Genomic DNA, 25,721 nt, shown 5'->3' with positions numbered 1-25,721 from the left:
TCTGGGTGGCACGCACAGCATAGAGTAGCAAAATAGTAGCAGAAATATACATAGACTGACATGTGTAACCAGTCAAAAATATTCTCAGTGCTTGACTGATAAACGTCTAACCACTGACATTCCTGGTGTATAGAGATACTTGTTAACGTCTTTGTGTGGTTGTGTGTGTGTGTGTGTGTGTGTGTGTGTGTGTACTATAGTAGAATGGAAGAGATAAATCATAAAAAAGTATAACCCCCCAATGAATGGGGCTCTCAAAGTTTAAAATGCAGCACAGCTCCAAATTACTTGGCCGCTGTGTACTCCATTCCCATAGGAGGCCCTGTTATTGCCTGGGGAATTTATGAGGCTTCATGGACACCATTCAGAGAGCTTTTACTGCTGTCCATCTGACCAGTATGAAGCTTTACTGGACCTCATGAGAGCCATCTGTGCGTCTCTGTCTATCTGTCTGTCTGTAGAGATTAAAAGCAGCAGGATAATGCCAGGCCTGAAACTTTCTTGTCTACTCCAGCTTGCAGTTTTGCAACCACTTACCATGCCGTTGTAAGTATAGCATTTAATACTCAACACAATGCACGAAGCCACACGGCCTGTGTTATTTGCACCATATAGAACTGAGAGACTCCTATCGCGTCTCTTTGAAATTGGGTTTCATGAAATGAAAATCCAGCGCAGGCACATGCTTTGACTATCTTGTGTGGCGTGCGGCCATCGGGCTGGTCATGCATGATCATTTATGCAGCAACACATATGATCCATATTGGATGGATACACACTGCAGATGTTCTTCTGTCAAAGGTTGTTTAGCTTAAAAAAATATTGACTATGTCTACGTACACAACATATTTTTCCCTGATTCTGAAAATGACAATATCCATATGAAACTGTTTACATGGCTAATGAAAATGAATATCGATCCATCCATTCATTTTCAACCGCTGTTCTTGGGCCAGGTTGAGGGGGCAGAAGGCTGAGCAAAGAACCCCAGACATCCCTCTGGGGTTCCCAGGCCAGACGAGATGTATAATCCCTCCAGCGTGTCCTGGGTCTGCCCCAGGGCCTCCTACCAGTGGGATGTGCCTGGAACACCTCCTACGGGAGGTGCCCAGGAGGCGTCCTGATCAGATGCCTGAATCACCTAAACTGACCCCATTCGATGCAAAGGAGGTCACTACGCAGAGCTCATAATCATAGGTGAGGGTTGGGATGTAGATGGACCAGTATATCGAAAGCTTTGCCTTCCGGCTCAGCTTTCTCTTCACCATGATGGTCCGACACAGCACCTGCATCACTGCAGACACTGCACCTAACCGCAGATCCATCTCACGCTACCTTCTACCCTCACTCATGAACAAGACCCAGAGATACTTGAACTCCCTCGCTTAGGGCAGTTACTCACTCCCAACCCGAAAATGAAAATGAATATTCCACTAATATTCCTATTTAAATGCAGCCATGCATACTTTTAAAATGGCTTAACACGCCAAGTTTTCCACCGATGGCTGACTTTTTCAACTTTGTGATTACAACCTCCCTCTTTCTATCTTTCAGCCACTTTCTTGAAAGAACATCTTGATATCCAAGTTAGGCTTGGGTGGTATCATGTTATTACACTATACAAAAGTATTTAAAAAAACATGATGATGTGATTTTTAATACTGTCAAAAATGAAGATGTTCCCCTTTCTATTTAAATGATACGAAGATGCTGTACTGCGGCGATGCATTGTAGTGCACAGTACGCGCCACTAGAGGTCAGTCTCCACCAGTGAAACAAGTAGCTAAGCTTAGAGAGATGGCACTTGAGAGTGGTGGGGATAATGTTACAGGAAAACAGTGTAGAGGCAGCATATTTGCACATCTAACTTGTTTAATTAAGTTTTACTTTGACCAAACTAGACTGAGTGATCACTGGAACAGTGAAAAGACTAATTAAGATGGTTTTAGCTTTTAGTTTTGTCTCTGTTGCTTGAGTAAAGTGTGTTTAACGTTGAGTTGACAAGGCGATTGAGCTAACAATAGTCTTCGGTCAGTGAAAGAGAGACTAATGAATTCAGGTGTATGTTGTATTATTTTTGTTTAATAAGGAAAAAACGTGTAAAAATGTTTTCTTCCTTAAGTTAAACTGGCTGATGGTGGCCAGTTGGAGTATTTTAACATATTGGCCAAACCTACATTGTAGGCTGGACAATGTCATACATGCTACAATGGCGTCTATCACCAGCAGCTCAGCTTTTAGGTTTTAATACACAAATACCATCACAAATTGTATAACCTGGTGAAATGTGAAAAAACAGATACCACCCGAACCTAATCCAAGTCTTTCATAATGTTTTAAAGTTGGTTTGTTTCGTCCTCCAACCAGAAATGTAGGTTTTTCTTTTGGGCATGCATCTCTGTTCCAGCCTTGCAAACTTTTGGCTAGAGGGGTAGTTTACAATGCATCGAGCTAACCTCAGACAGGCAAGAGGCCATGTGTCGCACACTGCAGTAAAAATCCCAATTGAGACGCATATTCTGAATGTGCTGCATACATGTCCAAAGAAAAATACAATATTCCACGTCTTACTTGGAAGATGCTGCATTCGTATAAAGGGACGGAATATGCTGTTTACATGACTCGTATCAAATTCAGAATATTGTCATATACGGAATAAAAGTGGAAAATGTGTGTGCATGTAAACGTAGTCACTGTTCGTTTTAGAAAACCTCCCAATTCAAATATGCGTGGCTCGCCAGTATAAGTGTTACAAGTGCCACTTGAGTTTCATGAGGCAGAGAAGGAGCCATTTTGTTGGCTATCATGTGTTTTCACTGATGTCCCCCAGCTGCTGAAGATGCACTCACTGATGTTTAAGTCATCATCCAACCACATTCAGAGACTGAGAGGCACACTTCCACACCACTGCCTGCTCTAAATCTACCACAAAGCTCCTGTCCATCTTCCCCGCTCTTTCATAGCCGATAAAATGATTAGGCGCTCAGTGCGAGTGCATGTCAGCGGAAGTGATTTTGATGTATGGCAGGAGCTGAAGTTGATATAGTCCCGGACTACATCAGCTGCCAATCTTGGCTTTATTTCCTGAGAGTGATGGACGCCCGCGGGGTCAGGGGTCAGGTATGTGTGGTGCTGACCTTGGCCCAGTCTTGACCTTGGGAATCGGTTGGTACGGTGGGTATTAGCGTGTGTTGTGTCTGTAGGTTCAATAAGGCCCTTCTTGTGCACATGACAAATGAATGGATGTGTCATTGGGGAAAAAGGGAAGAAAAAACACAGTGTCCACTTTGACCCTTATGAACAGCGCTCCAGGGAAAGTTAAGGCCTGCTCTTGGGGTTACGGCTCGTCTCCCAGTGGCCGGGGATCATGTTCCTAAATAACCTCCAGACATCCTCAGGGATTTATGGACCCACTCGACCAGAAGAACACCTTGGATCTGGGTCAACTTTGATGGGATATAGGCAAGTTTTGAGTAAGGGTGGAAGCGAGAGTGGGACTGAATATCCCTGCACATGTGACGCATGTGTACACATGCTTGCGTGTGAACATCCAAGTGTGTTTATGTCTGTGCTAAAGTGTAGGAGGTCAGATCGCCGTGCGATCTGACCAGCTAATCTAAATCTAATCTTAGCCAGCTGCACGTCCTCTGCCCCTTCATCCCCATCTCCCTCTTTCTTCTCCAGCTGAGGGAGAAAATTATTAAAGCTACAAATTACCAAGACCCAGAGGTTCTTCCACTGGTGGTGATGGCAAGCAGATGGCAGCGGGACTAGGAGAGACCGAGCCGTTTTCCCCCAGCCCCAACCCCTCGCATAAAGCACCATTTGCATTTCATGAGCCTTAATTGCGTCTGTTGCCCTCCTCCCCACCGGCTCTGCGATTTTGTGCCTGTCACTGTGCACCCCTGCACCCTTGGAGGAGCTGTGATAGATTAAGGTGGACCTTCTGTTTGCACCCCCCTCAATGTGTTCCAGAAATTAGAAAATATTATCTCCCAGTAGGCTCGAAATAAAAAAGAAAGGGGGTGCAGGAGGTGATGGTGACATTGGGTGGGATGGGACAAGACAGGGGGAGTTTTTAAGGCATTAATGGGAAAAGTGATTGTTTCAAAAGCTTGTCCTTGACCCTGTGATGGCAAAACAATGATGCGTGGAACCCCCAGACACCTATTAAGCACTGAGGTAATTACACGTATCAGTCAATACTTGATAGACATAGTGCACTGATTTTGTGATTTCTTCTTTTTAAATGCTATTTTCACACACCTACTAATGGACAATTAAACTGCGTGCTGCTTGAGGAAAGTGCATCAGCAGGCTGGTGTTTACGACGTTCCCTCAGCTGCCAAAAACCAGGCAGTGCTTAAACCAAACGGCGAGCTATGACAGCATGTTTATCTGTCATCATCACTATAGTTAATGCGACAGGGACTGGACAATTCTTTCCAGACTGCTGTTGGTTCAGGATGACGTGATGAATATGTCTGGGGTCTGTCTGCTTTGTCCCACCACACGTTTGTAGTCCCTGTGTTTGTGTGCGTGTGAATGCATAAACGAGTGTGAATTCAGGCAGGGGGGTTTACTCACTTCAGACACCTACAGATTTTACAGAGCAGGTGAACACATTAGAGGGGACAGCAGTATATGTTGGGGTCAGCCCTCGTCAGTTACATTATCAGAGAGAGAACTCTGCTTTCGTGCATTGTTTTTTTTGCAATTAAGTAAACTCATTGTTTAGATAAAGGAAAATCCTGGATAAATGAGCCAAGGAGACATATCAAATGTGGATACTTCCATACAGAAGTGAGGGCCGAGCTGACAGTCGACTGTCGATGAGCGTCTGTCATTCTAGTTTTTGCAGCGTGTCTTGCACTGTTGGCATTAGTTGGCCCTTGTTGGCTGTCTCAGAAGCAGCCGATTCTGTGTGTTGAATTGGTGGCCGGGCCCATCAGTGAGAGAAATCAGTTTACGGGGAGAGGGTTTTTTTTAGCCATAGTAGAAATGGTTCACAATGGTTTGTGTCATTATTTGTTTGCACACGTTAAATACCCTTTGTTGTGTCGACATTGGGGTGTGTTGTTAATGTGCTAATCAGCTAACTAACATCTTGAATCCATTCCGTCAGTCTGTTTTTTTCCTTTTAGAATGATGAAAACAAACTACTGCCGCCTGCTGGTATGGAGAGTTCCTTCCTCTCACGCAGTTGGCCCTCAGGTGCATGGATACTGAGTTAGAGGCTGGGCCCCGTTCATTCCTATGACAGTTGTTCAGTGGGGGCAGTAGCTCAGTCCACTGGGACTTGGATTGAGGACCATAGGGTCACCAGCTCAAGTCCCTGTCCGGACCAAATATGAAGTGTGGACTGGTAGCTGGAGAGGTGCCAGCTCGCCTCCTGGGTACAGTTGAGGTGCCCTCGAGCAAGGGACCAAACACCCAACTGCTTGGGGTGCTTGTGTATGGGCAGCCCCCTCACTCTGACATCTCTCCATGTAATGCATGTATAGGTCCTGTTTGTGCACATGTGTGTATTTTGGGTAGACAACAGAGTAGAAAATTAATAAAGTATGTCTTCTCCTTCTTCAGTGGCACATGAAGCCAAAAAAAGTTCAGCAATTGTACAAAATGACCCAGATGATCGGCACTGATTCCTCATCACTGGGCCCATAGAGCAGGCTGGTAGATACTTCCACCGGGCGAGCCGGCTACTTTGGCTGCTTCCTGGGTGTCTTATTGTGTTCAAATGCAACTTCTTGCCCAGACATGGGCGATGTGAGGCGACACAATAGTCCAGGGTGTCTGCAGGTCCTTCAAAAGTCTTAAAATGTCTTAAATTCAAATTTATGACAATAAGGCCTTAAAAGTAATTGAATAGTCTTGAATTTGAAGTTGTGAGGTCTTAACTGCCACAAACATTTTGTCCAATTTCATTTATGCATCTTTTAATTTTTTTTGTGAAAATGCGTGAAGCCTTTCTGTGTAAAAGTCTGCATTTCTAATGTTACAAATCTTTGAAAAATATAAAACTATCATTTTATTTCATACTTGCACTTACCTACTGGCAAAATCTAGATCGACTTAATAACCTCTAATAACCAAATAACCAAATTGCTACATAACATTCACCTCTGCACAAGACCACATACACTTCTTACCTACGATGCTTAAATAAGCTAAACATGATTTGTCCAAAACTCTTTTGTCTAAAATGGGCCTTGAAGGAATCTTAAAAAGCATTAAATTTAACTGTCTGATACATGTAGACACCCTGTAGTCAACATTCGTCATCGCTAGTTCCTTGATGTCGGTTAGATGCGTGGGAATATGTTGTGGAACGGTGGTCATCGCTTCTGTTCCTGAAAGACTTTGTTGGAATTTCCTTTAATATATCACCAATCTTTATTTCGTTCATCATCAACTAACCTGGCCTGAACTGTCTGCCGGCTACATCTTCTCTTCCATATCTGAACGTTTTTTATTGTTTGTTAGTGGAGTAAATCAAAGTTAAAAAGATGTTTTCGTACAACAGTTTGACCCTCGTCCAGTGCCTCATTCTATTCTGTATCACAGTGATATTATCCCGTTTTGTCTGAATTTATCAAATAATTTATCAAATGTAGGAGGGTCATTCATCTCCCGCCTTTACCTCTAATGATGTGTTGTGCCATAAAAGCCTTCATAATGGCTCCGGAGGAGGAGCATCCATTAGACTGACTGAAGGGTAATAGAGAGCAGAGGAGTAGGAGAAATCACCTCTTTCTATCACATGCATGCATACTAATGGAAGATCCACCCTCACAAACAAGCTGAGTCCTAGACAATGCTTAATGATCATATATAGAATTAATGAGGTTTAGCACATTTTAATAAGAAAAAATGGTCCGCTGAGCCCAAGGGAGACATTATTACTGAGAGTCTTTCCACTCCTACCAGAAAATCCTGGTGGATAACTGTAGTGCTCATGTTGCACCACATGGAGGCAGTGTTTGCTAACCAAGAGTGTTATCAGAGTTTTGTTGCTGTTACTATATGTGTCCACCAGATGGCAGTGTTGCACAGGACCTGATTAACCACTTAGACGTATATGAGGATTTAAAGCATGGAATTAGACTTGTTTACCCCCAGAATATACAGATAGGGTTCGATTATGACATCTGGGAAAGCCGTATGCACACACACACACACACACACACACACACACACACACATTGACACAGACAAACACGCAGACCAGAATGCAGTGTCCCCATTTCACCCAGCGCTAGTATGTCAGAGGGGGAGGCTGTGGGAGGCTGTGACCTCTCAGGCCTGCAACAAGAATCCTCCTTCTGAGAGTACTCTTTCATTGCTGGAGATTAAGATACCTATCATCAGCTCAGTGCTGTTACGAACCGACTGTTGTCTTTGAAAGGAGCAGATATCATCACAAACTGTTAGTCTTTGTGTGCATGCTGTAAATTGTGTGACTGTTGTTCGATAAAACAGGAACATTTTGGACATGTTTATGTGTAGTGTTATTCAAAGACACAAAGAAACACTCCGTGGTGGTGGTAAGAAACATCCTTTAATGATTAAACTCAAAGTAGCTTTGGTAATATCAAGAGCATTTGGAAGTTTAGGTGTAAACATGGCATAGACAATCGTCGCTTTACACAGAGTAGCAGGGCAGTTGTCATTAGAGGCTGTCTCTTCTAACTGAACCCTAACTGAATAATGAACATCATGCTTAAAAAAAAGAAAGAAAAGAAAACCCCACAGCAGACTAGCTAGTGTAAGCTCTGAATTAAATACTTTAATCCACCACAACATAGTTCTGTTTTCGGAAGGCTACAGGATGTCGCAGGAGATGTCAAGTGGAGGACAGACCCTTGCTTACAGCGTTCAAAACCAAGTCCTCTTATTTCTGATGCCATGAGAGACACCGTCGGCGCTGAAACACGAGCTGCGTGTTTTGAATAACTGGCTGCTGTGCCTTCGCCCTGGCGCGTGTAACACAAGTCGCGTACAGCATTTGCAACCACATGCACAGGGCAGCTCATTTGATCTGCCGGAGCGCGGTGGCATACTGTAAGGTCGACTCGCTCGGCTAGACTGTACGCAGGAATTTACATGCTGCATTTCACTTTCTGACATCTTTGATCCACCCCAAAGCATCAGTCATTTTAATGTCTCGTCCCATTTACTGGCAGTTCTTCCCACATGATGCTTTTGTAGCCCAGATATGTGTGTGTTTGGGTTTTACAGGCAGGCGGCATAACAGCCTAGAAAATGACTTCTGCATGCATCAAGTGTTAGCGTGAATCCAGTCCCTTGTAACAGTGGAATACACAGTGTTAGATAATGTGAGAGTAGTTTTTATTTCAGGCTAGATTGTCATCACCATCTGTTATGCGCAACACATAAACAGCGCTTGTATACAGTAGAACTTGGAGACGTCAGTGGGCAGAGACTGCAGCATGTCAAACTTCAAGTATGTGAAACAGACATTTGTATCATCACTGCAAACCTCTCTGTCCATGTTTTCCTCACATATAGAGTTAATATATTTTCCTGTCATCTGGTATTTTCTTATATGGCTTCAACTCAGTGGCATTTCTGTCTAGTAATGTTAAGTTTGTTTTTTTTCCTTCGGCTATAATGCCCCACAGTGTTATTTTATTTATTCTACTAAATAGGCATTTTGGCTTCTTGAGACTTTAAGTGAACACAAACATGAGAATGAGGGACAATTAAGGCAATTAGAGCGAAAATAAAGCTTATATATATATATATATATAAAGTAATTTCACTGTAATCCAACTCTTTACAAACTCGCAGAATAATACTGACATTCCACTTTTGATTTCATCAGTGCACCACCCCAAACCCCAAAAAAGTTATTCTTTTACAGTAGCTGATGAAGAAAAAGTAAAGAAAAAAATAAAATCAGACACTGCAATGTGAAATAGACTGTGTTCCCTAAAGAAGCAGTCAGGCACTGTATGTACAGGTGTACCTCTGTCTGATTCTCGCTTTAATTAATGGCTGTTTGACTCTGAACAATAACAAAGTAACTCTCTTGTAAATGTTTGCTATCAGTAATAGGAATGATAAATACATAGCACCATCTTTTGTTGAAAATAAGAAATAGAAAAAAAAAAAACACTGAAATTCACAAAATAGAAAAGGACCAAATCTATATTTCCTGGCTATGCTACATCCACGGATGTTACCACTCTTCTTGTAAAGCAAGCCCAAATCTTCTGCTCCGTCTATTTCTATACATGCACTTTGGTTAATATACTTGAAGAAACTTTTTTGTTTTTTTTAATAATTCTTTGGCAAAACAAAAAAAGGCAAAAAAAAAGAAAGAAAACACAACAAAATAGCATCTAATTATTTCATCATTACAAACAAACACTGAGGCACTTAATCAGCTAAAACAAAGCTCATACACGTATCCATCGACAGAGCAACACAACAACTATGTACATATATGTAAAAAGTGTTATAAATAGGTTTTAAACCATAGATACTATATACATCTTTTAACTGAGACAGTATTGGTTGTTTTTGTGTTGGTTTGCTTGTTGATTTTTTTGGTATTACCCCCCCCCCCACTTCGCTGTGATCTGGGTGTATTGGCCTGGCGGCTCCAGGGCCCTTTGGTACATCAAAACTTATACTTCAGAGGGGGGCTGATGACACTTGCAGCTGGGCAGGGGGTTACTGGGAACACTGGGATGGAGTGATGGCTCATTCTCGCTTCCTCAAGATGACATAGATGAGTCCGCTGATCAGCGCCAAAGGGAAGGCCACCCATGCCAGGATGTAGCAGTAGCCGAAGGATGGCTCCGAAATCTTCACCCACCCCGGACTCATCACCGTGTAGATGATGGCTCCGCTCATCACGAACAAACCTGCAGGGAGGGGGAAAAAAAGTGAGCGCTGGATAATGCCGGCCATCATCTTGTTCAATTATCAGATCATGTTTCTCTGTGCTCTCTGTCTCGTGTCCCGGGCTGAACTCTGTCCGGCAGGGCAAGGCGAGCAGGGTCAGTGTTTCCCAGAAAGCATCTCTCCACACTACACCACACTGTTTCATGTTTATTGATCTCCAAGCCAGCCCTCGTGAGCCCTTCCTGCTCTGCCCGCCTCCCTCATCTGACATGGCATGATGTGTTTGTCAGACCCCCGCACCGCCAGCCTGCCTGACATTTCAACTTGCGCGTCTGGCGCTGTGCCCAGTGTCATTCCTGTTTGGCTGAGTGGGCACCTGGGTGCCAGGCAATGCGCTGGCACAGTATAGAGAGCAAACCTGGGATGTTAGAAAGGGCTGCCAAGAGAGGACACAATGGGCTGGCAGTGGAGCCGCTCTCTGGCCAAAGGGCATGAAGTACAATAGACAAGTGGAGCATTAAACCATTAGTAACTGGCTCAGACTCTCCTAATTTAATTCTCTGCCACAGTAGATGCAGTGTGAGCATCTGCTATTGGTTTATCTGTGTAGGAGGATTTGTGGTGAGTGGTGTATTTTCAGACCACTCAAGTGTTACTGTGCTAATCAGTGTAGTGCTGAAGAGATTAGTCATTTAGTTGATTGTCAAGTGGCTGTTTGTCAAGCAAAAATGCTGAAAATGATGTTTTCAACTTCTCAAGTGTGAGGTTCTGCTGCATTTTTCTGTTTTATATCACAGGGAGTTGAATGCCTTTGGGTTTTAGACCGTTGGTCGAATTAAACAAGCAATTTTTATTAACTCCTGTCATGTTCTGTCGATTCATCAAAGAAAAACTACAGATGTGTAGTCATATTGGATCCAATGAGAATCCCTTTTTACATTTTGTGATGATATTAGCCAAAACGACCTGCTCTCATTCCCAGGGCATAAAATACTGCTGCTTTGTCACAGCACTCAACGGGTGATTTCAATTCCAAGCGTCATAGCGTCTTTATGAGATGCACTGGACTTTCAGCTAACACCAATGTAAACCCATCCGCAACAAAACTTAAGGCTGAGAGCAACTGACTTAGTATAAAGTGGGAGAATGTCCATGTAGGGCCGCAGAGAGGGGAGGTGGATGGGTCAAACAAAACTGGACTTTCACCCAGGAGACCACAGTTCATGTCTCATGTGAAACCAAAATTCAGTGTTGTTTGAAGGTTATGTTACGCAATTTATGTATGGTCATCGCACAGTATTTACGTCACATTACATTGCATAACGTGTAGTTTTTCTAAACCAAAATGTGACCTTTTTCCGGGTCACATAGATACAGACTTTTCAAATGGGAGACCACAGTTATTTAACGTAACTACGAATTTTATATTAATGTCACACAGTATTTACGTCATGTTATGTTCCATAATCATTTAAAACCAGAACATGATCTTTTTTTCGTTTCACCCAGGAGACCACAGTTCATGTCCTGTGTTAAACTAAAATTCAGTGTTGTTTAAATGTAACAATTTATGTACGATCATCGCGCAGTATTTACGTCACATAATGCATAACATACGTAGTTTTTAACCTAAAACGTGACCTTTTTTTTCCGGGTACACAGATATAGACTTTCACCCAGGAGACCACAGTTTATGTCCTGTGTAAAACCAAAAATATCAATGTTGTTTTAACGTAAAGTTACGCAATTTACGTATGATTGTTGCGCAGTACTCGCATCACATTTCAATGCATTATTATTAAACCCAGAACATGATATTTTTTCCATGTCACACAGTTACAGACTTTCACCCAGAAATCTTTTCACCTCAGAGACTACAGGTCATGTCCCGTCTGAAACCATAAGTAAATGTTTTAACATAACATCACGCATTTTACATTAACGTCTCAAAGTATTTACGTCACGTTACGTTCCATAATTATTTAAACTTAGAACATGATTTTTTTTCGTGTTACACAGATTCGGACTTTCACCCAGGAGACCACAGTATGTTTCCTGTGTGAAGCCAAAAGTCAATGTTGTTTTGACGTAATGTTACGCAATTTACGTACTGTAATAATTCCTGTTTATTTAACTATATATTTGTTAATACTATTGTTTAAATTTCTTATACTTTCACGTATCTTTCCTCTCTTGCAAGGAGCACCTGTAACATAAATAATTTCCCCTCGGGGATCAATAAAGTATTTCTGATACTGATTATGTCGTAGCGCACTGACATTGTCACATTACATTGGGTAACAAATTGATTATTTTAACCAAAACATGATCTTTTTTCTAAACCAGTCTAATTATTTTTGTTGCCTAAATCTAACTGCAACAGTTTCACCACCCGAACCATGTGTTACTTTGTGTTTCAGCTGTGTGTCACACAGATATGCTAAAGGTTGCCCTGAGATGCTGAGGGGCGTGACAAAGCATTGGTATTTGACGACTTGGGAATAAGGAACAGGTTGGCCAAAAATATACCAGTATCATGTCTGTTTAATCTCTTCAATGTCCATCTGATCTCAGTGGATTTGCGAGGAAGTGTCAAAGGGGGATTGAACTTACTGGCAAGGATCTGGAAGGTTCCAGTGAGGAAGAAGCGTCCGCCCTTCTGCAAAGTGAAGAGCTGGCAGAAGAACAGGAAGAGAGACAGGCAGCTGAAGATGATGGCTAGAATCATGAGAGCCTGGACCGACTGAATCCATTCTGTAGAGGAGGGAGGAGAGAGAAGAAGGGCATCAATAACTGGCCCACAGTCGTCATTATCAAGAGCATAATTTATATACAACATTGGCTTAATGAGAGCATGAGAAAGGACGGGTAAGAGGAGACAAATAAAAAATAAAGAAATCTCAAAGCTTGTTGGTTTTGTCTCTGCTGAATTGAAGCATCCTCTCTCAGAGAACATAATGTTTACTTCTGGGAATGTGTAATGGAGCCATAACAATGAAACCTAGGTATCTTGTTCCTAAAAGCTCTGCAAGCCCCTCAGAGCAGGACCCATGACTAAATGTACCACATCGATCGCTACTGCTAGTCCTTCAAGGCCAGGCTGCTAGAAGCCCATTAACCCATTAGACACCTGCATTGACAGGGAAGACCATCCATCCGTGCTAGTGCGTGGCTGTGTGTTGGTGTCTGTGCCACCATGCCAGGAATCCCAGGACTTCCAAGCAGGGTCTATTTCTTGTCCGAGGGTTATCCATGCTGCCTTTCTGGCCTCTCAAGTTTCCCTCTCTGCATCTATCCAGCCCTTCTCTTTAGCCGTGTTACTGTCGCATTTTGGTGCCATATAATGCAGCCATGTCGCAAGGTGCTTGACTACGATCTACGATCTGCTTGAGCATTGGAAACCATTGCATAAGTCCCATCCGAGCAAATATTCCAGACAAGCCCTATAAAAGTTTATTACGGCGCCATTTGTATGCACGCCAAGGCTGAACCTTGACATTCAAATCTCTGATGTGATTCCTTCAACAGTCTCAAGCATCTGCGGTTTATTGATTCTTTTGCATTATGTAAATCAACGACATGTTGTGGTTTAATGGCGGGGGGGCACTTACAACATGGAGGAAAAAAGGCATGATGCATAATTTATTGCGTGCAACAACAAGGACGATTACAGTAAGTAATAAGCAGCTTACTTTGTGTGATGTTATAACTTTGACTGACCACATTTTAACGCTGTAGGCTAAGATCAACAAACGTTATCACCCCTGCACATTAGTTTCTCTTCTGTCTAAGAATCTTGCAGTTTCCTGGAGAAACACATCTCTGTTATAGATTTAAAGGGAAACAGTATCTTGTACGATGTGCAGGGTTACTAATGTGGAGTCAGGTTACCTACAGTACCAGCGCTACAGTATGTCCTGATGATCATTGGCTCGGGTCGATGAGATATGAGAGGAAACATGACACCCCTGCAAATCTCCAGGCCCAATACCACACCAGGGCAACAATTAGATTCCACCATAATGATCCTTTTGTCAGATGTTACATAATACTGTGTGATAACACTGTGAGAAATGGGTGAAATGTTCCATCCCCTGCCCCTATGAATAGTGCTCCCCTATAAATACCCACAATACATCATGGCTTTCTGATAAACAGACATCTTGTCCTCCTTCCTTCCTTCGCTGACCAGTCATAGGAAACAGTGATGTGAGGCATTTCCTAGCATGAGGTGCGGTTCAAGGCTCAGAATTTCAACTGATAAGCGAGTATGAGTCATATTCATAAATTCACTTGGTTTATTATTGTGGTATTACAATGCAGCTAGTGGAGGTTTTCGCTGGAATACCAAACAGGAAACGGACTGTTGATGTTTTCTGCCTTCTATTCTGGGGCCCTGCACCCCATTGTGCTGCGGAGCACTGCACAACAAAAATAAAACTGTATTTACTTCGCCGTGTTTATGTATTGCAGGCCTGTGTGGGAGCACAAGGCATTCTTCCTCAATAGCTAATTTTAGCGCGAGTAAATTCAATGACGAAATTTTCCTGGCTGTAAGGAAGTGATATTAATCTCAAGCTCAGCATGTGATAACTATGACATGAGTATGTCTCACTGGGGCGTCACTTAAGCCAGCCTATGTTTTTGTAGCCAAGGCAACGACGAGAGGAAACTCAAAAGTTTCAGAGATGCCCTAAAAATAACTGTGACGACCGCGATTATGATTCACTTCAGAAGGAACTTGATTGCTCAGCAAAGCTTCAGAAAGCCCCATTGAACGCAGGCTTGGCGCCCACGTGAGAAAAAAAACACTCTACTATCTTCCATCTCCCAAAGCCAGAGAGCACAGACCCCGGGCACGCGCGCCTTCTTAAATAAACACCGTGCGTCAGTGCGCTAATGAAAGCAAGTCAAACAAACTGGCCGCGCCATGGAGCTACCTGGCAGGGTACGCAGGCGCTGCTGCCACTGACAAAACACACACTGGCTGAGCACGGCTCATTCTAGACAAATGACATCACCCAGATGCAGCCAGCAGCTCCTGCACCAACGTGACGGCACATTTAGTAGCAAAACATACAGCTGCCCAACAGTGATCTCACAGAGACTTGATGCTAAATTTCAGGACAAAGGAAGTGTTATGGGGCAGAAGCCTTCAACAATAGAGGAATTTATACATCTATATTCTTTAAATCTTATTTAAATCAAACATGAGGTGCCTGACTGTCTAAATAAATCAGTAATGCTGCAGCTGGCGCCTTAAATTGTCCCCATGATCCCTGCAAACCAACACTGGACACTCTGATCTGACACTGGGCGTGACCCGCCATCAGCATGCTATGTTCTGCTGTGAGGTAGTCCAAGGTCTCCCTGCTTTCTTCTGTCACAGGCATGCACACACACACACACACACACACCACACATAGATCTAAAACTTTAAATACTCTCCGCAGCCCCACCCTGATCCTCCACAACTCCCAAACCCCTGTCACTATGGACTCCCGACACGGGACCTGAATATGGACATCACACCACGACTATTTATACAGTGGCAGCCTATCAGCTAGCACTTGAAAACAGCACTGCCACATTCTCTGCCCTAGATGGCACCAGAGTCCCGGAGGAACCACGACACACCCACATCATCAACATGGTGAATGTTGGATTTCAGCAAGTCATTTTCCAAAGTTCAGCCCCCCCCCCCCCCCCCCCCCCCTTGAATATCAGTGTGGATGGGTTTAAAGTGGATTCAGAGATTTTTAGTTCACCATTTAAACCTGAAAAGATCCTGAGATGCATCACGGCAGAGAGATGATTTAAATGTCCTGTATTAGCCTTTGAATTGTGAACACACATTAAAGGAGAATAGTAGAATGTAAGGAAGGCGTCTGACCTCCAGTGGTTGCTGGGTCACAGTGGGATCCTCCATTTTCAGTAGAGCAGTTAAACCAGAGGTCTGTGGCTACGCCTGCTCCTGTCGTCCATTCCTGGTGTCAACAACACACAGTTTGGTCAGTCATGTGGGAAAAGCAGCAGCAATAAAAATCAGTAATAAAAGTTTAAGTAGTTGTTAAATTCCTCAAATTACAGAGACAACAGTGCACCATTCTATCTCCTCCTGCAGGTTTAAGATGCCTGTAAGCTTCAGTAGTTATTTTAGCCCTTAAAATTGCGTCTGAATAAGTGAAGAAAAAAGAGTTATAGTGACACTCACGTTGACAATCGTTGACACAAACAGGAGAACCAGAGCAGCGACGTGCAGGAGGATGATTCCCAGTAGTAGGAGCAGCATCTTTACAGGCGATCTGGGCAGTAATGAGAAGAGGAGACAGTCTCTGTCAGTGTGCGCGCGCGTGTGGATGTCAGATTTGTGGTACATGGGTGTGTCGCTGCAGCACGATCAACACGGAAACTTCATCGGATGTCAGGATTTACAAAGCATGTGCGTTAATAATAACGGAAGAAGAGAGAGTCAGTGTTGATGTTCTACATGCGTAATCTGATTTCCATTTAACAACAGGTTTGACGACAGGATGAATTTCAAGGAGCGCATCTGTGTTTTGATTTAACAGCATTATCTGTGCCTGAAAACTCTCTTAAAGTCATCCTCTCTGACATCCTGTTCCTTTAAGATGGCTTTCAACAGCCGGCTAGTGTCATCTACAGCATGGAGATAATCACAGTAATGTGCGGTGATCTCTACAGCAATATCACAACAACTTTAAATAAGTTATGAAAGTAAAATTACGTGTAATGGAGGTGTATTTATCGAATTAAAATAAAGCCTTAGCGACCAAATCAGCTGTGACAGCTCCGTCCTGCTGTCTGTGCGCGCAGTGGAGCGGCGGGTATCCCAAAGAAAAGCGCGTTTCCTCCTCTTAATCCGGGCCGACTGTGCGCGCAGCTGAATATAAGGAAGTTTAGAAAAGACCAAAGTCCACTTACTGAGAGCGGGGAGCTTGTATTTCCACACACAAAAAGTAGTTTCAGGCTCGCAAAAAGCAAAAGCAAGTGTTTTTTGTTTCCACCCAAAGAGTCCAGCAGCGGTAGTCCCTCGGTCCTGAAAGTCGCTCACAGACTAGATTGATGCCAGGGGCTGACGTGCTGTTATAAAGTGTCTCATTATGGAAGAACAACGCCCTGCGTGCGTCGCTGCGTCATGGAGTGACCCTCTGGTCCGCGGCCAGGGTTCCCAATATAGATGCGCCATGCGTAATAGCGCATGGGTTGCCTTAGTTACTAACTCGCTGTGTGTGTAGTGAGCTGACTGATCATTGTTTGGCTGTCGTGGTAACTAAAACCAGCGATCTGCTTTCGAAGATTTTTCTTTCTGTTTACAGCTTTTATTGTTGTGATTACAGATTACACTGCGACCTGGAATTCCTCTTGCTCATTTGATATATATATTTTTACACATATAGTAGGAACATACATGTTTTAGAATATCTTTTTGTATAGATAAAGAGTAGATGTTATTAGATAGGAACATATCTGAGTGGCATATTTGACAAAGTGGCAGTGGGTTAAGAAGAAGTTTACACAGCTTGATTTAAACACTTATATTTTGGAATAGGTTTTTCCAAGGTTTAACCCCTTTGTGCCCAAAGACTTTATTCAGTATGATAAGGGAAACTGCTATAACATTTGTTCTGAGTGGTCACAAGTTTTAAAATCTGGTGCAGATATATTTTGGGCCAGTATCTAACAGTACAGCTCTGAAATGTTAATATCACATGAAAAACCACACCTTTTGTTAATAGTCAAAGTCAGTGTTTTTTATTGAGAAAACATTCGCATTGTGTTTAATAAATGTCGTCTGTGTGATTTTATGCACTGCATGTGTGAATATTTTGAATATTTAACTTGTCATGAGTTCACAGATACAAAATATTTGATTGTGCTTGTGTTATTTAAACCAACCATACGACCATTTCCTTACCACACCATATGTACTTTTGGGTACATGAGACTACTGTTCAGTAAATATAACTTTTATAGATATATTGGAACGTATAGAAGAAAATAACAGGAGTCCCATGTGCCTGAAGACAAAATCAAATAGAATGATCAGCCAATATTTATTTATTTTTCTTCATACACTCTAAAAAACGATTCATAGTGTTCATGGACACTTAAAATAAAGATGTTCTTCAGCATTAAAAAATTCTGTTTGTTTCATGTACGTGTTTTAGTCAGTTGACAAGTTATTTTAACACGGTCAAAATTAAAAACTTTTTTGACATTTTTGAGTAAAATGGCATTAAAATAAATTATTTAGAGTATCAATATTTTGATAAATATTGTGTTAGTTCAACTTAATTAAGTAAGTCAGAGTTGGACCTGCTTAAAAAGATGCATGCAAAATGCTACCGTAATATTTAACCATATATAACCATTAGCTTATTTTTTAAGAGTAATTGTGCTTAGACAAGCCCAGTAAACACGTCCATTGAAAATTCATATTTTAAGTCGAGCCACAAACTATAATTTGCTTTTTAGCCAAGAGAGCTTTCTTGGGCAGGCCTTACATGAATGAATTGTCTCATAAAAGTAGCGGTGACAGTGTTGTCTGTTTTTATGCCCCTCAACTGTGGTACTCTGGATATAAGGTGGCAAGCTGTCTCCGTATTTTTAAAGGAAAATTAGATTTAATCTGTCTTTTAATCTGAGGTAATTTTACAGCCCTAATTCTAAGTTTTATCTTTTGGTTTTTACTTGATTTTGACTTTGACTTGATTTTTAAAATTTTATTGTTTTATTGTTGTATTTTTCTGGTTTTGTGAAACTTTATTTATGACTGTTTATTTTTTGTCTGTGTTGTTTCAGTTTTGCTACATGAACCACTTTGGGCTGCGTGTTTACACGAAAGCTGCTTTATAAATAAAGTTGAGTGTACAAGGAAAGGTATTTTGGACCTTCCCCAAAATGTTAAATTTCCCAGTAAACTCAGCGTTTGGTTGCCGTGGCGATTACAAACACAAACATAGTTGCAGTGTGGTGCAGTGTGGGTCTTTTCCCTGTGGTCGTCATGTAGTCAGCCTCGTGACTCACACAGTATGTGTGAAAGTGTGGATGGGTATGCCCGGCGCACCACCGCACAGAGATAGCATCTGGGGCTCTCCTCTGTTTGACATGACTCATTTCCAGTGGGAGTGAGATGGCATTCCACCCTGAACAGGGATTGCAGCCCCCGACTCTAAACGTGTACTGCATGTAAAAGAGGTAACTCCTGTAAATATGGGTGTTGCAAGTATTGAGGGAGAGTAGGGAGCGGTCAGAAGTGTAAATATTTGTAAGTATGAATCGACTACCTTATCTCCTTCTGCACGGAGTTATTAGGAGATACAAGATCAACCAGCTGTCAGTTATAAAACAGCTGAAGCAGATTTTATTGGTTCCTGATAACACTGGATATATTATGTTCACAAGTCATCAAACACATCCTCCCTCACGTCTGCAAAACGTCAAAATCTTGCTCCATGCGCAGACACACTGAGCCTCCTTGACGGGCAGCACATTATGAACGCCCTCTGTGCATTAGGCGGCCGGTAGAGGAGCTTATAGGAGCCGTCCGACCTCAGATAACCCCTGTCAACATCCACTCTCTATTCTTCACCACTTAGCTCACACTTCCTGGCCGCCCTCTGCATGTGTTTCTCACACTCCCGTGAAAACACAGGCCTTTCTGCCACGCTCAAACACACACACACACACACACACACACATGAAAGGGACAGTTACAAGTCCAGATCACGGCCATGAAGTGCTGCTGAGTGAGAGCTTTGTATCCGCGCTGTAATCATAGTGTGTGAGCCTGAGCTGCGTAGAAGTGCCTCTTTGTCTGGTGTGATTGTTCTGTTTGTAGCGCATGTATGCATTGACGTAACTCTGGTGTTGACTGAGTCATATCTCTGATCATATGAGCGGTCGACAGCAAAGGTTCACATTGACTTCTCAGAGGGAGAACTCTTGTTAAAAGTCTGGAGTAGCTGTCGAGGCGCTCCCCATCGCCATCCCTTATATGTCAATGTTTGTAAAAGCCTGACAATCAGTGGGCTGAGTGGACATGGGAGTGTTAAGTTTACTGCGTTTGTGAAGCCGGGGTCGGAGCCAAACTCTCCGCATAACAAACATTCAGGCCGAGATACTGAATAATGTTACATCTGGAACGGCGTCTAGCATTTCACCTCCGTCGTTAAAATGGTACGACTTATCTTCACGTTAGCGCGGCACACAGTGAGAGTGCATACCAAAACCATAGATAGGACCTCGGCCAGGCCGGGGGGCGTGAATCTGGAGAGTAGAAGTGATTGAGTTACAGTAACTCCATCCACATACCAGCACAGAGCAGAGTGTTAAAACAGATGCGGCAATCACAAGTGATGTTTTTGTTTCTGCCGCATTAATTCCTACAAGATCTGTATAATGAAGAAGCATTAGAGATAATGTAGCAAAAAGACAATCACCAAAGATGGGCCCTCGCCCTTGATGCAATTACACTCCACTCTTGTTGATTTTAAAACAATGTGACAGGCTTTCTTTCACTTGATTGCATTATATGCAATTCCACTTATCTTGGCTCAAACCACAGTCCATTAGCTGTGATGAATAAATGGCTCATACTCACGACAGATGTTGTTCAGCTCGACTTTGAGTGAGTGGATCCAGCTTGGGACTTCTTGCAGATCAGAGGGAAGGCCTGTCTGATGCGTCGCTGTCTGACCGGGGCCTTTCTGCCTGGTGTGTGTCGGGTTCTGACAGCTGTTGGTCAAAGGTGGGTCAGTCCGTGTGTCCTGTCATCAGCATGTGAAGTGCTGCTGTCTGTTGGTCCACTGGGTCGCAGTAGTTTAATAGCTCTCCTCCTACTGCAGCCGCGTCTGAGTCAGACTGCCCCTCTGTCGACTCACGTCAGACTCCTCTGGCCCTGGGCTACCAAACTATTGTACACTGACACATACAGTACTTGCATGTACATATATGAGGGTTATTAAAGGGACAGTTCACCCCACAATCAAAAATTCACATTTTTCCTCTTACCTGTAGTGCTGTTTATCAGCCTAGATTGTTTTGGTGTGAGTTGCAGAGTGTTGGAAATATCGGCCGTAGAGATGTCTGCCTTCTTTCCAGTATAATGGAACTAGATGGCACTCGGCTTGTGGTGATCAAAGTGCCAAAACAATACATTTGAAAAACTCAACAGCAATGTCTCTTTCCAGAAATTATGACCTGCTTACTCAAGATACTCCAACACAGTCCCACAGAAATACGTGAAATGGACGGGGCCGTACACATGCCGCGTCTAACCGCCTGGAAAACACGAGGTCGTGCACTGATTGCTACTTTTGTGCCTTTTTTGAGCCAGCTTTCAAGACCTCAGCAGTATGATGTGTCTGAGGTTGCCAAGCAACCTCAACAAGTACTGTATTGTAGCCTGAAGAAGTGCAGAGCTGATCAGCTTCCAGACACTGTTTATAAGTGTGTAGGCCTATCGTCTGTGGGACAGATGTAAAGCTCTGGATAGCCCTGCACTAACACAATCAACTTTTCCTTGTTAACACAGACTGATATTTTCAGAAGACGAGAAAGATATCTGTCGGCTGTGATTGGTTTTTCCTCATCACATTACATGCGGTGTGTGCTGCTGCGTTCCAAAAGTTAAACTTGGTTTATCTCCATGTGCAGCTGTTGTGCCCTGAAAAATAGGCCCTCGGGAATGTGCGCTTGCACGACAACATTACGTGTTTACATTGAAACAATGAATTTGAGTGTACAAAAATGGTGGTGCCAAGAAAGGTGTTAAAATAACTTGCTAGCATTTCAGAAACATGCCAGTACAAAGTCTTTTACAAATGGAATACACTTGGGCTTCAGTTACAATAACTACGTACGGGCTGTGAGTGACATGAATGTACATTTTTTGTGTACCTACATAAAGCAGTTTTTGTTGTTAGGTCAAGTCACATGACTAGGTTGACTCTTATTTCATACGGGACACAAAGAGCGGTCTCATAGTTAAAAATCCATGCTTGTTTGACCCACCCCTCCTGCTTGCCCTACGCTGACTTTTTTGCTTTTTGAACTTAATTCATGTGTCCGCGTCGACCAAAGGTCCTCATTGATGTTACATTGGCGTTATCTTTGTGTTTTGTGTCATGCCGACGCCACATGATACTAAGAGTTCATGTCCATTTCACATATTTCTATGAAACGAGGCTTGATAATCCACAGACCTTGTTATGAGTTTCATGTAGGAACTATTTTCTTTCCATTGAACCCCACCCGCTAACTGTATCACTGAAAAGAAGGAGGCGTGCATCTACTGCTAGCTCACCTAGCACCACTGAGCTAGCTAATGTTACGGCTCATCCGAAGAGGACGCCATTAATGTTTACATTTCATGCTGTCACGAGCATGAGCCTCTTGTCCATGAGTCAGTGCTCACTTAACTCTACACGATGATTCGGTTGGTGGGTGTAGTTAAGTCAACCCACTTGCCGGAAAAAATGTTGGCATTGTACGCTTTTGCAAAGGGTTAGAGATTTGCAGATGTCTCGCCTTCTGTCACACCACCCACCATCCACCTCCACCTCCTGATGACAAAGTCAGCCTTGATACCACATCACTTTAGAAACATTGATATTATACTTACGACGTGTACAAATATTTTTTTCCACCACAAGCTGAGTGCCATCTAGTTCCATTATATTGTGTAGAAGGCAGACATCTCTAGGGCCGATATCTCCAACACTCAGCAACTCACACCAAAACAATCTAAACTGGTGAACACCTCTACAGGTAAGAGGAGAAATATTTACTTTTGATTCTGGGGTGAACTGTCCCTTCAAGTGTGAGACAGAAATGACATGATGCCAGTAACTACAAGTATAATTCTTGCAGTATTAAGCGTGTAAATCGGGTATGAGAACACAAAGGTGGGCAGGCACATTGGGGATACAGACGGGCTTAAAAAGAGATGAAAGGTAAATACAGTCTGTTTGTTTGTGTGTCGATAAGTTTTGAGCTACTCACAACCCCTGTCTTGTCATCACACTTTAATCAGACCACACAAAGAGGGGCGACAACAAAAGCGTAAACCTAGCCCTGTCCCTTAAAATACAGTGAATACACAACAGAGTGCCTGTGATGTGAGTACAGATGGAGTTAACAAGATAATAATGAAAAGTAGCCGGCGGAGAAGTGAAGGCTTTTACTCTGAAATTAAACCAAAGCTGTCATGTCATTGCTGTATTATTGAATATATGCTAATAAATTACTTAACCTCTTATTCCCCCTGGGTTAGGCCTCTGCTAGAAAATCAGATACCCACAATCAGCTGAGTATTTCTCTGCAACAACAAAGTAATATGAATAATATTGGTATCATATTAAAGGTAACACTTGAGAGATTTATTGCAGAGGTGTGGCATGGGTCAGAGTAAATATCCCTTTGGAAAAATGCAGTTGGAGCTCAAAATCTCCAGCAAGGACAGATGCTAATAAAGTGAAGCAGAGCAAATTAAGAGATTTTAGTAATGGCTTGTAAAGGCGGAATTTAAAAGCCATTTTAAGCCTCTTTCCCTCTATGCAGAGCCTACGCCGTTGTGAGCATTTATACTTGTGCAGTGGTGTGTCTGTGTCATTCTACAGTTACACCTCCAAAACACTAGTCAACAGCGGGGTTTCTGTGAAGTGCTATAAAGTTTAGCTGATTCAAAACACACATTAAACACACATTAAACATGGCTTAAGAGCAACAATGTCAAACACAAGTACACAAATCAGCTTCACTATAACTCGCAGCATTCACAGACAAACACTTGTCTTTATCTGGACACATTTTCCCCACAAATACAACATGCTAATGTTATTAGCACAAGCCTATGGCATTTTACATTGTATAAATTAGCCTAGCAGTTAGCGGACTTTTCCTCTGCTCATATGAAGCCAGGGACAACAGCAACATTTAACAAAGGTTACAAAATTCAGCTCCATTACAACTCACAAGGTTCACTGACAAAACAACTGTCTTATACTAAACACGTTTTCCAAACAAATATAACATGCTAACGTTATTAGCACAAGCCTATGGCATTTTACATTGTATAAACTAGCCTAGCGATGAGCAGAGATTTCCTCTGCTCATATGAAGCCAGGATAAATCACACACAAGACTTAAAATGCTATTTTTGTGGAGGCTTCATTGTCTTCACAATTTATAGTTTCTTATCTGTGAAATTAAAGTAAATAAAAGCTTTGTTTGCGCTGAGGGAAATGGTTTCAGCTTACAGAAATAGACAGGAGGTCTGCATCGCCGCGATGTGTAGTTACATTTCTGGGTAGGTGCAAGTCAGGCTACAGGGGAGGCTCTACATTGGCGCAGAGCTCACGCTGTAGTTATGGTGTTGATTTGATGCAGAAGTATAAATCTCGCATAGCACCCACTAACATCTGACTTCAATCGGTAGTAGCTCCTGGGTCATGTGACTCTCCAGTAGTCCTAAGTATTTATCGGCTCCAGCTCCAATCGGCTCTGATTGGCAGTGATGGAAATACGACACTTTGGTGGACACGCTATCTTTAGCCCCTTTGCCGGCGCAATGCAGTGACCTCAGAAAACACCATCTGTATCCGTCGAAGCACTTCTCGGACATCATTCCAAATTTAGTTGGCACTGAATTTGAAAGAGAGATTGAATACGTAACAGATTAGAAAGTAATCGCTGTAACATTTTCACTGGCGTCCATTGTGCTTTCTCTTGACTAACTTGTTTTCCAGCCAGTCCGTGATGTTGAATGTGACACACCAGGGAAAAAAAGCTGTGTAGCTGTGTACAAGCTACTAACAATAGGAAAAGAGTCGCCTCTTTTCAGCAGGTTTTCCCATGTCTAAAAGACCTGCATACACACGCTAAGTTTGGTGGAAAAAGGGTAAAAGAAACATTTTTGTACCATTTGTGACTCTATGATAACTGTAAAACTTACTTGATGTCACTCATATGTCACTTTAGGAATTAATTCTATCAAAAATAACTGTTGTTGTTGGCTTTACTGTGGAAAAATCAATCAGTCAGACCTTTATACTTGCTCCCATTTATGTAAAACCACAATAAATGGACGGAATAACCCTTTAATTCTAACTCTTAGCCTAAAATCTCACTACTTGTTGAAATGTTCATGATTGCCTCATTTCACTTCTAATTTTGAATTGTAGTTTGTCAGCAAATTCTGGCACTAAAACGTAATCTTGACGGATCCAAAAACCCCGTGTCATCCTGACTGATTACTGACATCACATGGTCATGATTCACGCATTATCTCATGACACCCGGTTTGTAAATGGTGAAAGATGTTGGCTGGACTAGAAGCATGACAGGAAGGTCACCAGCCATGAAAATGTGAAAAATGGTTGGAAAAAAAAACTGTGACCACTTCCTTTTTTCTTTTTCTTTTTTATTGGGCTGTGCCTGTTCCCATGGTTCCTTTTAACGAAATAAAAACAATCTAATAAATGTGGTGGGTGCGTAACTCCCCGTCATCCTCACCCCACTATGATTCAGCAGGAAAGGATGCAGTACCATCGCTCGGCTTCTGTGTCGCTCTCTTCTCCACCCTCTCCTCTTTGTGTGGGGAATGTGAAGAATTGAACTCACAGATCAATGTTATGGATTGTTCCATTATCCACTCAATCACACAGATCGACCCATAAGACTTCTGTCTTCCCTTCGTCTCCATGGCTGACCTCTGAACTTTGGTGAGCAGTGTGGCTTCTCTGGCTTATCTCTAGCTGTGAAGAATGTCAGAGGAATACATTGGTGATTGGTGAAAAGTTTAGGGAGGCAAAGATTTC

At 42.5% G+C, this 25,721-nt stretch overlaps 2 protein-coding genes across 3 annotated transcripts in view; one reads left to right on the top strand and one right to left on the bottom strand.

Moving 5' to 3' along the window:
* Positions 1-25,721, top strand: part of rpl38 (ribosomal protein L38) — a 1,062,689-nt gene that overhangs the window by 155,628 nt on the left and 881,340 nt on the right. The gene's annotated exons all lie outside the window — the stretch shown is intronic.
* On the bottom strand, positions 9,115-20,697 carry pmp22b (peripheral myelin protein 22b). Of its 2 annotated transcripts, none has more exons than XM_049563153.1 (5): positions 20,504-20,697; positions 16,091-16,181; positions 15,770-15,863; positions 12,490-12,630; positions 9,115-9,896 (listed from the first exon to the last, which is right to left on the bottom strand). In XM_049563153.1, the coding sequence occupies exons 2-5, from the start codon at positions 16,166-16,168 to the stop codon at positions 9,733-9,735; spliced, it is 477 nt and encodes a 158-aa protein (XP_049419110.1). In that variant the 5' UTR covers positions 16,169-16,181; positions 20,504-20,697; the 3' UTR covers positions 9,115-9,732. The 2 variants fall into 2 exon arrangements, with proteins under 2 accessions (XP_049419110.1, XP_049419109.1); XM_049563152.1 differs by lacking the exon at positions 20,504-20,697 and adding an exon at positions 16,822-16,982.

The sequence above is a fragment of the Epinephelus fuscoguttatus genome, linkage group LG20 (genome assembly GCF_011397635.1).
Source record: "Epinephelus fuscoguttatus linkage group LG20, E.fuscoguttatus.final_Chr_v1".
In the NCBI taxonomy this organism is placed as follows: Eukaryota; Metazoa; Chordata; class Actinopteri; order Perciformes; family Serranidae; genus Epinephelus; species Epinephelus fuscoguttatus.
This window is presented reverse-complemented; position numbering and strand designations above follow the sequence as displayed.

Coding starts and splice junctions, on each gene's coding strand:
- pmp22b (XM_049563153.1), bottom strand. CDS start 16,168: ATGCTGCTCCTACTACTGGGAATCATCCTCCTGCACGTCGCTGCTCTG. Junction 12,631..15,769: donor TGACCCAGCAACCACTGGAG/GTCAGACGCCTT, acceptor CCTCCTCTACAG/AATGGATTCAGTCGGTCCAG. Junction 9,897..12,489: donor AACCTTCCAGATCCTTGCCA/GTAAGTTCAATC, acceptor CCCTCCCTGCAG/GTTTGTTCGTGATGAGCGGA.